Consider the following 17,205-nt stretch of genomic DNA (forward strand, 5'->3'; position numbering starts at 1 on the left):
AAAAAAAAAACAAAAAAAAACTTCTCCCAAGAGAAATACCTTTCAGGGACAATTTCAGCCAAGATGGTTGAAATTTGGCAAGCTTACAAGTGACTTCTACTTCAGTCATCATTCATCCATCATCTTTCTTCAGCACGATGGATTGTGTAATTCTAAAGGGAATGAACAGAGTCTAGAAGAGCACTCCGGGTAGACAGGCCCCTAAGTTATTTATATCTTGGTTCATACATCATAGGTTGGATTTGGTGCTCTAAAATTTTTTTTACTTTAAATACTATGAATCAAAGCTTACAGGAGGTGGAGAACTTTCTGAGACCTGAGAAGACAAATTGAGTTTGGATCTTCTTCAAATATCATAAATTTCCTTGAGCCAAATGAAACCTATCACATTTTGTATCACATCTGTTGCCTTTGTCTAATATCTCCAACCTCATGGGATTAAGCCCATTACTGATACCTAAGCTTGGCACACTATTTTTCAGAGGTGCCCAATATTCATTAATTCACAGATACAAGGGAAGACAATTTTAAGTGTCCCTGTGCAGTACCTCTGAATGAGAGTCTTCTTTTTCTTGGACACTCATCTATGGATTCAGCTACATCAGTTTAGTCTCTGATGTTTCTGCTGTCTTTATGATGTTAATACATTTCTAGTATTTAGTTCACCTAAAACAACATGGTATTAGAAGAAAAACTCTGCCTAAGCAGGTGTAATACTTACTGAGAAAGAGAAATCTTATCATCGACAGCCATTTTGAGCTCTCAGCCATCCAGCTGAGCATTAAATACAGCAGTGACATTCAGAGTGTGCTGTAGCAGAATGTATATAGCTGCGTGGCATTCTTGAATGTCTGATTTTTTATCTGATACCTTTCCACCAGAATGAACAATTGAATTCAGTGAAGGAAACAAACAATCCCTGTGGAATAATATTTAAAAAAAAAAAAATCATAAGAACGTGTAACAAGACAAAAAGATTTGTGCTTTGGGTTTCCCACCACGAGCTCCTAATCTTCTCATGATACAACATGTGTCACTGCTGCTGCTGCTGTTGGACAGTACGGCTGGATAGTTTAGCATATTCATTGTCCGCCAATACTTTCACATGCTACCAAAGCTTTTCAGAAGCAGTGACTTTAAGCAGTTCACAGATCTCCGGAATATAAATGAATTTGTATTTTCTTCTCTTCCTGAGTTTTGAAAGCCTGTTGCAAACAACAGACATCTTACCTCCTCCACTAATAACCATCTATTACAATCAAGTTCAGTTATCTGTGGATAGAGTAACCATGTTGCAGAATCACTGTGCATGTGTGCCAACTCAGCTCAGGTCCAGCAGAGCTTAATAACCCTAATGCAAGGCCACGTGGCTACAGCTAATTTGCTTCCAAAGCTGATCTGAGTGCACAGTATACTTGGTTTTATTCGGCGTGAAGCCAGAGTGAAGAAACTGGACAGACCCAAACCAATTCCATGTGAGCTCCTCCTTCAACCTGGCCACATGTTTCCAGGAACTTTCTAGTAACTTGCCTAGCTTTGAAATCTTTGCAACTCTGATAAATGAGGTAAATCATGGAAGGGGTAGTCACAAGGCAGTGTAATTGCAGATGCCTTATATACGAAGGAAACCAACTAAAAGTCACTGCACCGTGCTACTGCAGCATTTCTACAATCATATATACAGAAACAGCAGTGTATTTAAAAAAAAAAATGGGAAGCATATCATGATTTTCATGAGATCTGTTTCCCCCCAAACTGTTCCAAAGCAGAAACATGGTCAAGTTACATTAAAACTCTGCAGGAATCTCGTAATAAAAATCACACATTAACATTATAGACTTTTAAAGTGCTCTGTGTGTTAAAATAAACACAACTCAATATACCATGAATACACGTGAGATGTGAACATGAGAACGTTTGGATCTTTAGGTTACTTTTTCATAAGGTAATTTTTTGAAAATAATTCTGTTCACTTTTTTTTAATTCTACACAATTTTCATGCCCACTACAGTTCATCTTTGATTGTCTGAACATTCAACAGAATTCTGTCAATCTTAGACTGTCTCTAGTATTTTGGAACTGAATTCCTTATACAAACAGGCTTACCTCTAATTTTGAACATTTGCTGTCATACCTTCTCAAAGGAAGGCTTAAAGGTACTTCTGATACAATGCTAATGGCTCAGCCCATGTATTGAGAACTTACAATCTGGAAATGCAGGACTGGTCTTGTACTAGGAAAGTAAGAAAAGTCCTCCCGCAGAAATAATATCATCTACAGCTGACACTGGAAAACCTGAAAACATACAATTCAAATGTCATCAATCCATCTAGAATTTCAAGAATCAGCATGAAGAAACAGAAACTTGGGGATAACTTGATCTTTATTTAGACATAATTAAGAAAAGTTGCATCATTTTCAGATAGTCTAACATGGTAAATAAAATCTTACTGGATTGATAAAATTATTAGCATCACTAATTTAAGGCAACTGTCACATCTTGTTATGTTTGTACTGCAGTCATATTGAATTCCTCTTCAGATACATTCATGCAATTAACTTTAAATACATTTTTACACTATACTTTGAAATACATTGGATTGTTTTGCTCCCCATATTAGACATATCTGGTTAAGCTTTTCTCAAACAATACAAAGAATGGACTTGTTCTTCTTGGTGGAAATGGAAAGCTGTAATGATTTAATGGCTTACTTGATTCAAGAAAAGCATGTTGAGAATGCCATGGAGATAAGTATACATCTTAAATGTGTATATCACATGCAAGCATGGAGAAATAGGAATGGAGGTTTAAACATAATTATTATTCTTAGCTAAAATAATTTTCCCTCCACATAAACCCCCAGAATATCCGTGCTCTGAGCAGAAGGCCCATTATCTGCCTTATTTCCAAAAGATTCCTCTCTGTGCCAACCTCTGTTGGGGATGAGAAATCTTCCATGGAGCCATGAACAAGCCTCCATGTTGCATCTATTGTTCAGTCCAATTTTGGCTTTTCCTTTTCTTCTTCAATACCTGAAAGCATATGGAGAACAGCTTTTAAAAATCTCTGAATGAATAAAACCAAAGTTTATTTAGAGAGGTTTCTTCTAAAGCATTAATCTTTCTTTTCCCTATATTGCCGTTGTTTCTCCCCTACTTGCTCACATGCTCTTGCATGTGTTACCTCACCTGCTGTGCATGAAAAGAGCATCTGCACACCTGATGGCAGTGGTTGTCCAGTAATGAACCTCACAGTCCCGACCACTTTCAAATCAGCCTCACCCCCTGCCGCATGCTCAGCCTTTGACTGCTGCAGGGGACTGGGAACACTTAGTTCTCTCAACTCCTCTGCTTACCTACGAGCAAATTAAGGTGGATGTTATTATAGCTGAGGAGAAGCAGCTGGTTCTATTTGAATGCAAGTTTTAACATTTCTGCTTAGAATTCAGTAACTTAAGCCCCTCCTCCTATTTCAGCCTCGGATTTTTAAATATTTGCAAGTACATCTCCCTCTTTTGACAGCACAGAAACAAATGATCAAGTAGTGTTGGTAGGGCACCTCTCTCTTCTGATAAGGGTCATGTCCCTCAGTGCTATCAGGAGGACTGTGCTGAGCACAGGGCTCCTTAAAGAACTGATCTTTGCTGCAGGACTTTTCTCTCCTCTAAGCTGAGCAGCGTCTGGGTTGGGCAGCAGATTGTGTTTTTTCTGGCAATGAAAACGTTCAGCTATTTCATATGCCTGTTTCTGGACAATGAATTACTATTGGTATCTGACAAAAGTATTGTTCTTCTGACTAGGCACTCTCTGCCAAACATCTCAAATAAAAATATTTCTTTTGGAGGTTTTCAGGCCTGCTGCATGTTGGAAACGAAGGACCTCTGAGGACTGGAGGCAAAAAAGGAGTAATTTTTGAGAACGTTGAGAGGAAAATCTAGTCACAAGTAAGATCACCTGCTAATGCAATCTATGCATAGATGGCAGTTGCACTAAAAGTCACAGTGAAAACGTAGCTAGTTAATTCCAGGATGGGAAGGAGTGAGAGCCACGTGCAGTTAGAACACACAACTGCAGAGCTGTCTTTGTAGAAAGAAGCAATGAGGAAACAAACGGGGCTAATGCTGCCAGCAGCCTGAGGGCAACGGCCCTGGGTGTCACCGGCAGACCTGAGCTGAGCCACAGTCACAGGTTTAACAACCAAAACAAAAGGCTGGGTCCAAAAGATTACAGTGGGTTTACAAGGCTGCTCCAGAGCCAGCTTTGAGCCTTCTGCTGTAAGAAACTCCTCCAACAGTTTTAAATGAGCTGTTTTATTTGCCTTTTAAAAAGAGGTTCTTTCCTTTCTTCTCAATTGCGCTGCTGCAGATGCATCAAATAGTTTGGCAGGAACACAGATACCCTCAAAACTGTGGATAGACACTGGCTTGTAGAAAGGGCAAATTTTTCCTTGCCTACCATATTTGTAGTTTCATTTGGAAATACCTAACTGCAAATCATTTTGTCAGTAACAAGGCTTTATTTTATGCATCTCCATAGGAAAGTGGAAAAAAAAAAAAAGAAACCTCCAAAGCTCAAAACAGCCCCCTTCCACCCTAGAAATCTCATTGCAGACTGCCTTAATTTGAAAACTTATGATTCAAATACTCCTTTTAAATGTACAGTTTTCAAATAATATTTTCCTAAATCTTACCAGGTGACAGATTGGCATTATTTTAAATTTCTGCTGTTTGTGGTATGCATGTTACACACTTCAGGTTTGGTTTATGCAAAGTGTTTCCAGCATAGCACAACAGCAGGTAACTCATGACATTTTCCGGACTGCAAGTGCTTGAGCCACAAAGGAGTTTGGATTTATAGTCTTTTACCAAATCAAGGAAATGACAGAGAGGATAATAGGGTCATGGAGAACCTACTGGGAGAATGATCACTGATCGTAGCATAAAACCAACAAGATACTTTGCATCTAGGTGATAACATGAGCAAATGGCTGGTAAAACTGTTTGAGCTTCCAGAATCAGACTCTCCCAAGTACCACAGGACTTGTTAAAACAGATCTGTGTAAGCAGAAATCTACCATGTGAATTTATGGTGTATGAACAGCTGCAAACTACATTTCCCAAAATGGGACGCAGACTGTTCTTATGGTCACAATTCGTTACGGGCCCAGTGAATACAATGACAGAATTCCCAGTGAGCAAGGATTTCACTCCATTTGTGATTTGCTCCTGCAGAGATTAAGAATGTTGTTTGCTTACTTCAGGTACTTTGACAAACGAAAATATCTTTCATAGATCAAAGCTTGTGTTTGTCTTATTTTCCTTTTTGCTTTACTTGGTGATGCCTGGCCTAGGCCTGGTAGGTGAACGTACAGCCTACAGAGCTATGTTCACCCTGCACTGAGATCTTTCATTCCTAATATTTGACTGATGTGAACATATTAATTTTCTTTGAATAAACTTATAAGCAGAAGACGCTTTATATCTGGGAATACTACTTTTTAAAATTGTTATTTCTTAGTCAAAGCTTAACATTAACAACATTCCTACAAAATGATATTTTATTCTAGAGGCATTTAATGGATTCATCAGCTAATAAGTGGGTTGTAAACCAAGTGGGTTGTAAACCTTTCAGGTAATTGCTAGCAGCTCTTAAATTAGTATTAGAAGTAATAAAAAAGAATACATATTCATAGCACATAGTGCTCTCCAGCAGCCATTCCATTCATTTGACTGCTCTTAAGAGCGAGCAAGCAAGAAGTTTCAATGGAACTTCTGTCATTCTCCTCTACTTTAGCCAGCTAAAAATCTTTTTGACTTTCAGGGCAGCACAATCAAGCCCTGACAGAGTATTTCACGAATTAATATTTCTAAAACAATACTCACATTTTTGAGTATCCCAAATGTAGTTGTTCAGGATCTCTCCCATCACGTAGAAAATGTTAATTATTACAGTAACAGCTGCAAAAAAGATTATTTTGACACCTGGGCTGAGGTGTTCAAGAAGTGGGTACACCCACACTCCTGTAACATGGTGAATCCAGCACACCCTGAAACAGAACAAAATCATCAAGTGATGACTCTTACAGCCTTGTTTTTCGAAAGTAGCTGTAACCTAAAAAGCAATCACTTGAAAGGACAGCGAGTTGCTATTAACTGCAGCTTCTTGGAGAGCCCAGATGATATCCTTCCAGAACAGACATTAAAAATGACGAAACAAAGACTGATTTTCTGTACAGTTACAGCTTTGTTTTAAATTCAGTCTGAATAGTCATCCAATCTTCAGGTTCTGATGCCACATTTATATTTACAAAGAATATAAACTCCTGTTCCATATGTTAGCATGGGAATGCAACACTCCCACAATTCCAAGCAAGTTCTTCTTCCAAAAGGTGTTCAGTGCTCCTGCAATTCTCCTACAAAGCCTGACTTTCTGCTTTCTGGTGCATTTTGTTTTCATTCTGTACACATTTGTGTGTTTGCTTCTTTCCTCTCCACACTTGGCAAGTGCTTCAGTTTCTTCATTTGTCAGAGACATATGGTTCAGCTTCTCTTTAAAACAACGATTTCTTTAGCACTTGTGTTTTATAGGTTGCTCCAATTTTTCTTTCAGCTACCTGGTATGATTTGTGATCGAATGATTTTTTGCTTGCAAACTTTTTTTTTTTTTAAAAAAAAACCTTTTTTTTAAACCTTTTTTTTAAACCTTTTTTTTTTTTTTTTTTTTTAACTAGGTAAAATTCCACCCAGCTCCACACTCAATAAAGGAAAAGGAATGATGATGACTTGCCCTTCTCACAGTCATTGTTAGTGTTCATCTACAACGGAGAACATTGGAACATTAACCCAAGAAACAGTGTGTAAGCTCTACCTCAATGCAGTCTGAAGAAGCACTCTAGGTATGTGGTTTCTGTGTGTGTGACTGTGTTGACGTCTGTACCCTCTGAAGGACAGGTGCTGCACAGAGATCTGACATGGTGAGTGGTGAAATTGGAGGGGGGGGCAGAGAGAGCTCATACATTCAAGCAGTTGGAAGCTAAGAAAGGTAAATGCTGCCAAAAAACTGAGCACGCATCATAGTGGCTAACTGGGAAAAATGCTCAGTGAAGACAAGGCCGAGGCTCACAATTCTGAGCTGCTGATCTCTCTGTAAGACTGTAAATCTGATCCTCTCTGATCAGTTTGAGAGAGATGCGTGCAGTGAAGCACAGCTAAAGAGAAGACTCAGCAGCTGCAGAGAAAATTATTGATGGGGATTTCCATGTCCAAATGATTTGCTTCACTTGCTGATCCTTTTTGTTTAAAGAAAACTTTTGATCATTATGTCAATGGCCACAGGCTCCTGAAGAGCAGAAATGCAGAAGTTTCCTCAAAACCACTATAATAAACGCCTGTCACACAGAGAGCATAGAATCCCTGCTTAATGATTATCCGTTACCCTGTACACGTACTTAGCTTCCCTGCATGATGAAACTGTCCAGTACCATGAAGGATCTTTATGGAGGGACTTTTCAAGGGACCTTCTAAATGGCACCTATGTATTCAAATTCACGAACCAAATAGAAGTGACATTTACTAGAATGCACTTATGTTGGAAAGAAGAAACATTTTCTAAATCTGACCAATGAGTCACTGCTGAGCTCCCGAATGTCAGCTGTGTCTGGTTAGTTCAGAATTTCTAGTACATTGTATGAACTCTGTTCTTTGCTGCCCAGAAAGGTCGCCTTGTTTGGCAAGGCTGCGGGTGCGTTCCACACAGCTGCTGTACGCCTGTCACCAGTGCAGCCACAACGCAGGAACTCATGCTCTGAGAACAGGGGGTACAGAGTACTGCTGAGATGGCTGTCGCAACCTCACACACTCAGCAATCCCGACCTTCCTTCCAGTGAGCATTGCATTTGGGCTGAGCGATGTTGGCCTCATCTCCGCTGAGCAGTGGCACACTGACTGCTCCTGCGCAGCCTGCACCTTGGAGGGTAGCTGCCAGAGGACAACTGCTACCATGGAAACCTCACCTGATGGCCTTTCTGAGCAGCTCGCTTCCGCTGAACGCACGCTAGTACAGCCCCACACAAGGAGCTGATAAACCATGGCCATAAAGCCTCCATACAAGATTGCTGATTGCTAACGCTAATGAGTGCCTTCAACATCGCAAGTCTAGTAGTCATTATTCCCGTCCAACCTCATTATTAGATAAGCACAGGGAAGCATGCATTAAGATTTACTTAGGACCACAAATCTAGATCCAATTTATGACCCTGTCAATGAACAGGTATGAAAAATGGGTTGTTAAGGCAAAAATACATTGAGGCGAAAAAGTTTAAGGTAACACTGGCCTGACTATTTTTGAGAAGATAACATTAAATTTGAAGCTCCCTGTGTTTTGGCTTCTGTGGCAGCCCTTCTGGATGTAGCAGTGTTTTTGCAAAGAGGAGTGCGTTACGGGTCACACAGCTCACTTTGCCATTGGTTAGAACTGGTAAGGAAAAAGGAGTGGAGATATTCCCAATTGTATTCAAATTAAAATGTTTGTTAAAAAAGTGGTGATTTTTGGAATTTTTCAACCAGCTGGTGTAGGAAACAGAAAAAAAAACAGAAATTTGAAGACACACACTGTTGCTTCGTTTTCAAAGCACCTTTCAAAACCTTGACTTTGTAGCTGTTCTTCACTTCTAGTATACAGTAGATGTTGTATATCTCATATATCAAAGGAATAAGTCTTCCTGTCCGCCATTTTTAAATCAACCTGTCTGAGAAAATGAAAACTATGTGTAGAGAAGATAGGTGTACTCTTACTCTTTGGCTACTGATCTTTTTTTAATGAAGAAAAGCAACAAATTCAAAAAACTGTGGGAACCTTGTGGTTTATGCATCGCTTTGAGTGATGCAACTGTTACAATGGCATGTGCAAATCCTAGTTTTGGTAAAGGCAAGCTCAGTAGGTAGATATCAGAAGATGACTGCGACAACCGAAAGGTTTTGCAGTGGGAGCCAGAAAGGGGTTGCTCCCTCATGATGGCTACACGACTGCCAGCTACACAACTCTAAATGTACTTGCACAGGCATTACAACTTGCTGGTTCCTTGTGGTCTGAATTCTGAGTCCCCATCTGTTTCCTCCCAAGTTGAGTCCTTCAGCCAAATCTGCAGCTAGACAACAATCAGTACTATGTGATCTGAAAGCAGGAACTATTAGACAGGGGGCTGTAGAACCTTTCTTCAGAGCAGTGAATGAGATGACATAGAATAACGCCTGCCACAGAATCGCTGAGGATCTCCAAATGCTCTTCCTCGTAGCAGAAGGAGAAATACAGCAGAACTCAGAAGCAAGACATTCATATATGACAAAGGAAATATTTTTCTGTGTGATGTCTAATTAATGATCTACCCTACCTTGCAGTGATATATCACTGAAATCAAGATTAAAGAAACCTCCTAGAATAAAAGTTTGATAGGACCTTGTGTTTGTTTTATTCACTCCTTTGTTGTAGGCAACTCCAGTTGTACTCCCACTAAAACTCCAGCGAGCTTCTGAAGTAAAGAGACCATACAAATAATAAAAATACATACAATTATGCTTCAGTACCAAGTATAGAATACATCAAGACTGAAGGGTCAAACATCCATTTTTTTACATGGGTTTTAGATGAAAGCTTCTCTTATAGGCTGGTTTTTCCAAAAAGGCCTTCTGAATCCTCTCCTGGAGCATCTGACATTAGCAACAGTCACAGCCTTGATACATAACTACACTGATCTACTGTGGTAATGCCTTTCCGGATATTTCTTGCAGCAGCTCTCACAGATCCTTTCCTACATCTTCTGTGCTATTCAGGTGACAGAGGTAAGAGAAAGCCAATTCTTTAATCTGAAATACATCTAAAGCTGGTTCTTGTTGTGGCTACAGTTTAACAAATGACAGGACATGGGTATTTTCCATGTTTTTATTTCCTGATCTTTCCTAGTATCACTCTCCTTTTCTGCTAAAAGTGGGAACTTTACTCAGAACTATTAAATTGCAGAATATCTCCCGAAGGAGGTGATAGGCTTACAGCAGCTGAGTCATTCAAAACTGAAATGAACAAATCATTTGTGGGTACAGGCTAGGGATCAACCCTGTGCTTTCAGAGGCTGGAGCACAATGAGCCAGAATAAAACTGTTCTACTTTTGATTTCTAATACTGAAAAAGTGATGTTTAAGGAAATTTTCATCAATTCTTTTTACATTTTTAATTTTTGTCTCCAAAGACATTCGACGGCTTACTCTACATCTAATAAGAATTGTTACATTCATCTTAAGATGTTGGGCTCTTTATATTCCCAGCCAAACAGGGTAAGCCATCTACAGGAGGAATTTATATTGTTAAGAAATTTTAAACACTAAAATATAAATTCAATAGACAATCATCAGGAAATGAAAGCAATACTCTCCCCTTTTTCCAATTTCTTATGCTGGATTCTTCACCAGTTTGAGTGTTGCCAAAGAATACAAGGGTCAATAGGACTACGCTACTGATATGGAATGGCTTATGCAATCAGAAGATGTCAAATCCCAGAAAACTGCTCCTGCAAATAATGTCATGCAAAACATACGCAGTATGACATAGTGCCAGCATTCTCTGGGATGAACAAAGATTAGGAGAAATTCGTGTTAGCTAGAATGACAGAAACTCTGCAGATTTGGAGGTTGTCTGTTTTGATAAATAATATTTAATTTTAAATATAGCAATGGTTGCTATGCTTTCTTGTGCTGTATTTTAAGGAGATGCACAAGCAAGTGAGAATGTATTATCTATGCATGTCATCTGTACTGACTGTACTGTTGCTTTGACTGAAACACTTGATATGGAGATGGAGGGGCAATAGAATACAACAGTCCATAATGGCTATGTCAGACCTATCATACTGAGGATTCATGAAGAATTCTCCTCCTGAAAGCACTGTTTTTCTCCCATTCTTCTTGTGGGTAAGGTACAGGGAATGCTAATGCCCTGGCCTATTTCTGCTGCTTCTACTTCTTCTGAATCTTTCCTGTTCTAAGTAGTCCTGGCTTCAACTCTCTTCCTCTCTTTTGCATTGTCCCATCCATTTACAGGCTGAGGGAGCCGGGCTTGTTCAGCCTGGAGAAGACAAGTCTGCGAGGTAACCTCATTGCAGCCTTTCAGTACCTAAAGGGAGCCTACAAACAGGAGGGGAATCAACAATTTGAAAGGGTAGATAACTGCAGGACAAGGGGAAAAGGTTTGAAGTTGAGGGAGGGAAGATTTAGGTTGGATGTCAGGGGGAAGTTCTTTACAGAGAGAGTGGTGAGGTGCTGGAACAGGCTGCCCAGAGAGGTTGTGGATGCCCTGTCCCTGGAGGTGTTCAAGGCCAGGTTGGATGGGGCCCTGGGCAGCCAGGTCTAGTATTGAATGTGGAGTTTGGTGGCCCTGCATGTGGCGGGGGGGTGGAGATTCATGATCCTTGAAGTCCCTTCCAACTTGGGCCATTCTATGTTTCTGTGATTCTGTGATCCATCACCCACCACCACCCTTCCACTCTGATTTGAAGGCCCATCTCCCTCTTCCCCTCCAAGCTTTTTCCACTCACTTGCATGATTTCAGCTTGATGACCTATTAGCTGCACATTTCCTTGCCCATGCTCTCTGTTAACCCTCTTTTGCTTGTCTCAAGGATTTTTAATTTGGTCTTTGCCAATCATTGATTCACCTGATCCATGCTGAATTTCTCCCTCCAGTGCTTGCTTGCAAAAGCATGTATGGCCCCTTCTTGACACACAGACAAACAACGCATCCTGAGTAGGAGACAGATGCTGGTTTTCCTACTCCATCTTGTATCAATTACTTTCATGCTCTTTACCCTTCTTTTCTGTGTTTGTCCTAGTACTCCTACCCTTTTGCCAACATACTCAATTTCTGACCTTCCTCTCCTTCTATGGAGAACCTTGGAAATCCTACAGTGTAACTGACTGCAGCTATCTCAAATTCATTACAAATTCTCAGAATGTAGATTCACTTCTTTTATTCATTCAAGAAGAATTCAGCAAATCATCCCATCTAAATGCTTTCCCTCAGCAAATCTACAGAGCTCTCACAAAGTCACTTAAACTTTATTTTCAAAGAAAAGTTTAAAGATATCTAAGATATTTAAATAGATCTATCAAAGAATGAATCAAGTCCAAGCTTGGCAAACGTGGAGGCAAGTCCTAGTGGATTTGAGATAGCAACAAGAAAGCAGACCAAGTCTTTTGATCCCAAACATGTAGCCTAGCAATTATGTGAGCAGAAGAGTCAGATTCTTAGGGTCTGTTTATTTGGCATCCTCAAGCACTCAAAAGCAGATGGAACAAGAAAGCAATTTTAAATAAATGTGTTCGTCTCAGTTTATTCTAGGGACATATTAGGCTCTGATATTAGTTGCCATGAGGTCATTCATATTACAAGGAGCAACACATTTCTGGCTCTTTTCTGTTCCTCGACAACCAACTCCATACACTCATTGGCAGTATTTTCTGGTAGTACTGGCAAACTCCTAGGATTTCTTAGCACAGTCTAGATTTAACAATTCAGTACAAATTATGACTTTTTCAAGCCATAGTAAATAAAGCCAATTGGTCTTTCCCATCTTATCCCATGGCCTACATCCTTAAAGTCCATGTATGGAGTGCAACAGGCAACACAGGTCTCTGAATGCTGTGCCTGGGCACAGTCCCTTGAAAGCAACGCAAAGTTCTTCTTCACAGGCAGTGCATGAACTAAGTGTGCCCACCCAAATGCTCTCCTGACTGAAGGGATAGAATTAAAAAAAAAACAAAACAAAAAAAAGTAGAAATAATAGAAAAGGTTTCTACTCTTTTACTCTTTAAGATCAAATAATACATATAATACATCTCTGAATACTGTTTAGGTGATATCATGTTATTTACCTATATCCTTCTAACTTTTCTGATTCTATTCAGAATTGTTTGCTTGTTTTCTCATTTATCAGACATACATAATAAAAACTCCCTATTTCACTGTCCCTTCCATACAAGAAAGATTCAGCTGCATATGAAACAAACCCAAAGCTCTTCCCTAGCTACACTTGAAAAAATGCAATAACAAAATGTATAAGTCTTTATAGTACAAAATGAGACTTGACACATAAACTGTGCAGTACAGTAAGAAGGTCTCATCCGCAGCAGGGAGAATTCAAAATTCAGTGGTAAAACACTGAGAACATATGATTAGCAACTTTATCAATTTTATATTGAGAAAGCTTCAGAGAAAACAGTAGTCTGAGAGAAAAATGACACAGCAGACTTCTGACTTCAAGGTCAAAAAATATAAACCAAGAACTATGCACCAGCAGGGGATCCAAGGACAAAGATATAAGGGAAGGAAGTTCCAAAAGGCTGCATGTAACTAGGTCATTTGCAGGTGTCATCTCTTTCTAATGCACCACGCTAACCTTGAGGGGTCTAAAGCGTACAAGGGCAGCAAATCCTAATTATATAATTACAAATTCTCTAAATGATTATGGTAATTAATTCTGTGATTACCTAGCAGTAGGAAGATGGTGAAAACTAGCTGTGAAATGTAGGCACACTCTGAGGTGGATTAAAAAAGATATACTTTTCATTCTTTCTATTGGTTTCCCCAACCTGTGAACATCAGATACACTGTATTGATATCAATGAACCAAGACTTAGCTTGCAGCTTCAGCCAAATCTTAGACAGAAGCTTCAATAACACTGCAGGCTGAAGATGCAGTACTCGCAGATGGTACCCTGCAGCCTGTGTCTGCCTCCGGTCTTCCCCATAAGAAGACCAAAATCTCTTCCATAAACATGGAAAGAGGTAAGAACTGTAACTGCAAATTTTAGCAGGATGACCTTTAGGTAGAATAAACCATTGTCTCACACCATTTTCTGAGGAATTACAACTTGGAAGAAGGCAAATCGCTTGAGAGCAGGCCTAACATTAAGCAAAAGCAAAAGGAGATGACAGTAGCCTGTAACTGGATATCAGTTTAGTAGTTAATATCTTAATGCTGAATCTTTTTCCTGTGCTTTATTTGTCCTAAAATTTCCTTTTATATTATATTATACTTATAGCTGTAGGTTGTAGATACACTGTATTAGGCAGGATCAAGACGTATGAGTATCACACCGATAATCTAACAGTTTCTTAAGACACCTCTGGTTTTATTTCACTTACAGAATAGACTGCTTCAATTTTCTGTTTTCTTGAATGCTATCCCACGTATCTACTCAGGTGAGTATGAGAAAACAGGCACTATCATCAGGTCAGATCACATGTACAACAACTTGGCCATCCTATCTCTAGGCATCTTTGGAGAAAGGTGGTAAATAAACAGCTGTTATGCATTACCATATATGAGTTAAAAGAACACCCTTTCTGCTGAATAAATCATTACATCCTTTATGCATGAGACTGTCCTTATCTTAAAATTGCAAATATTATTCTCATTTAAGAAGGATATGTGTTTGTAAATGTAAATGGCAGAATGACTAGCAACTTGGGACCCAGCATCCCACTTCAGCTAGATTACCATCATTTTATGATCACTTGATGTATGTTGATGTGTATGAATAACAGCTTCTCTTTCATTGGACCAAGGGGAAATGTTGCATAGTTTGTTTGCAAGAAATGTTGCAAAGTCTGTGTTCCTCTCTCATTAGTCAGATCTCACTTGACTGGTCAAAAAAACAATATTATCCATGGTTTTGGAAAACATCCCCTGAGCTGAGGGAGGGTTGTTGTGATCTGATAAGAAATAAACAGGAGGTCATGAAATGTAATGTGGAAAGGATAGACAATATATGGTATCAAAAGAGCATTGTTAGCAAAACAAAGATTGAGTGAAAAATGCAATGTCAGAATGACCAAAGTAGATTAACTTTGTCAAATAAGTTGCGTAAGAAAGGTTATTACTGTTTAGTTTTTTCACAAGCATTTGCAATTTTTTAAATAAATTGCAATGTTCGGATTACTAGCTTATTCTTCAATCAGTTTTACAGAAAGAATTTATGAACTAGTAAAAGAAAAAAAGGCAGCATTCTATCTTTCTGTTGCCGTGTAAATACTAATGCAGGAAATCATTTGCCTATTCCCAATTTTATTTGATAGAACAAACCCCTAAGCAATAAAACTAAGGTCCAAGAAAAACATTTAGCTTGAAAAAAAAGGTCAAAAAATGTACTCTTGGAAAGACCACTGCTTACATGGGATTGTTCAACAAATTCCTGTTGTGTGAGGTTTGGCATATACTTTCTAAAAATATAAGCATCTGGGGAAACCAGACAAAGCCCAGGTCTTGGACCAAACGAGGCATGCAGCGTGAATCTGTTAGTGATTATATCCATAATGAAATATGTGCCCAAATTTAGCAGTACAAAACCCCCAATACGATTTGAAAACACAGCATGTACAGCCCTTACCATAAAATATAGCCAACAGCGAAGGTGCACACTGCAGCCAGTCCACAGCTCCTGCTGGGATACTGATGATGTGTTGTTCTCATCTCGATTAATATAAAGGGCAAAACTGTTGTATGCTAAAAAACAAAACAACAGGGGAAAAACAGGTGATACAAATGATTCTCACTGCTTTTCCATGCTAGTTTTGCAATAAGAAACTTATTAATAAAAAATGTAAAGACAACTTCTTGATGGTTACCAAGAAAAGGCAAAATGACTGTATAAAGCAGGTCAATAACCCGAGTGCTTAATATTGCTTCTGTAACACCCAATTATTTGAGATGGCAGAGGAAAACTCAGTGAGCAGAGCATGCTTTTCATATTGGCCAAGAATACAAGGGGAATGTTCACTATGTGGAAACAGGATGTGGCATGAAGGGACATGTCCTAAAGGAACTGGGTCCCTGTCCCAGCTCAGCCCTGCAATAGCTCTGTGATCTTTGCCACATCACTTTAGTTATTTTGACCATTCGATACAAGAGGCAATGCACTTGATTTTAAGAGGCTCTAGGCATGAACAATACCAAATGAATGAATATAAATGTTGGTGTTTAACGCTTCTGAGAATGAAGCTTAAATGTGTCTCAATCTGGGGTCTTGAAAGCAGGATATATTTTCAAATGATAGCCTCAATACCTTTGTTCCTCCATCTATAAGGTAGAAACAATACTCATTTTTTTTGGAAAAGTGTTGTGAATCTTAGTTTGTTAGTTGTGCAAAATGGTTTTAGATTCCCAAATGAAACTTATGAAAGCCTGTCTTAGTTGCAGCTGGGATGGAATTCTTCAGAGTGTCTGGTATGATGCTATGTTTGGTTCTATGAGAAAAACAATGTTGATAACACGCTGACAGCCACAGTTACTGCAGAGACAAGGCCATTCACAGCAAAGAGCCCAAGTAGCTAGGAGTGAACAGAATTAGGACAGCTGACTTAAACTAGCCAGAGGGATATTCTATACCATATGACATCAAGTGGAAGCAGTTTTGAAGGGGGTGAGAGTTCATCTCTCCTCTGCTTCTCAGGGAGCTAGCTGGACTTTGGTCGGGGGTAGTGAGCAATTGCTTGTACATCGCTTGTTACATATACATCGATACATACATACATATTTGTTGTAATTATCATTCTTTTCTCTGTTCTGGTAAATATTTTTTAGGCCCCATCTGGAATACTGTGTCCAAGTGTGGAGCTCCCAGGACAAAAAAGACAGGGTGCTGTTGGAGAGTGTCCAGAGGAGAGCCACAAAGATGATCAGGGGACTGGAGCACCTTCCCTATGAAGACAGGCTGAGGGAGCCGGGCTTGTTCAGCCTGAGAAGACAAGGCTGCGAGGTGACCTCATTGCAGCCTTTCAATACCTAAAGGGAGCCTACAAACAGGAGGGGGATCAACAATTTGAAAGGGTAGATAACTGCAGGACAAGGGGAAACGGTTTGAAGTTGAGGGAGGGAAGATTTAGGTTGGATGTCAGGGGGAAGTTCTTTACAGAGAGAGTGGTGAGGTGCTGGAACAGGCTGCCCAGAGAGGTTGTGGATGCCCTGTCCCTAGAGGTGTTCAAGGCCAGGTTGGATGGGGCCCTGGGCAGGCTGATCTAGGATTAAATGTGGAGTTTGGTGGCCCTGCATGTGGGGGGGGGGGGAGGTGGAGATTCATGATCCTTGAGGTCCCTTCCAACCTGGGCCATTCTATGTTTCTGTGATTTCGTGATTTTTATGTCAACCCACAAATTCTACGTT

At 39.6% G+C, this 17,205-nt stretch overlaps 1 protein-coding gene across 1 annotated transcript in view; it reads right to left on the reverse strand.

Moving 5' to 3' along the window:
- Window positions 1-2,365: 2,365 nt before the first annotated feature.
- Window positions 2,366-17,205, reverse strand: part of AIG1 (androgen induced 1) — a 121,091-nt gene continuing 106,251 nt past the window's right edge. Inside the window, exons 4-6 of the mRNA XM_085217162.1 lie at window positions 15,434-15,549; window positions 5,883-6,046; window positions 2,366-3,033 (exon numbers count right to left, since the gene is read on the reverse strand). Of these exons, the coding sequence (XP_085073288.1) occupies window positions 2,996-3,033; window positions 5,883-6,046; window positions 15,434-15,549 (318 nt within the window). The 3' untranslated portion in view covers window positions 2,366-2,995. The remainder of the gene's footprint in view (window positions 3,034-5,882; window positions 6,047-15,433; window positions 15,550-17,205) is intronic.

This window comes from Meleagris gallopavo, chromosome 2, assembly GCF_905368555.1.
Source record: "Meleagris gallopavo chromosome 2, MGAL_WU_HG_1.1, whole genome shotgun sequence".
In the NCBI taxonomy this organism is placed as follows: domain Eukaryota; kingdom Metazoa; phylum Chordata; class Aves; order Galliformes; family Phasianidae; genus Meleagris; species Meleagris gallopavo.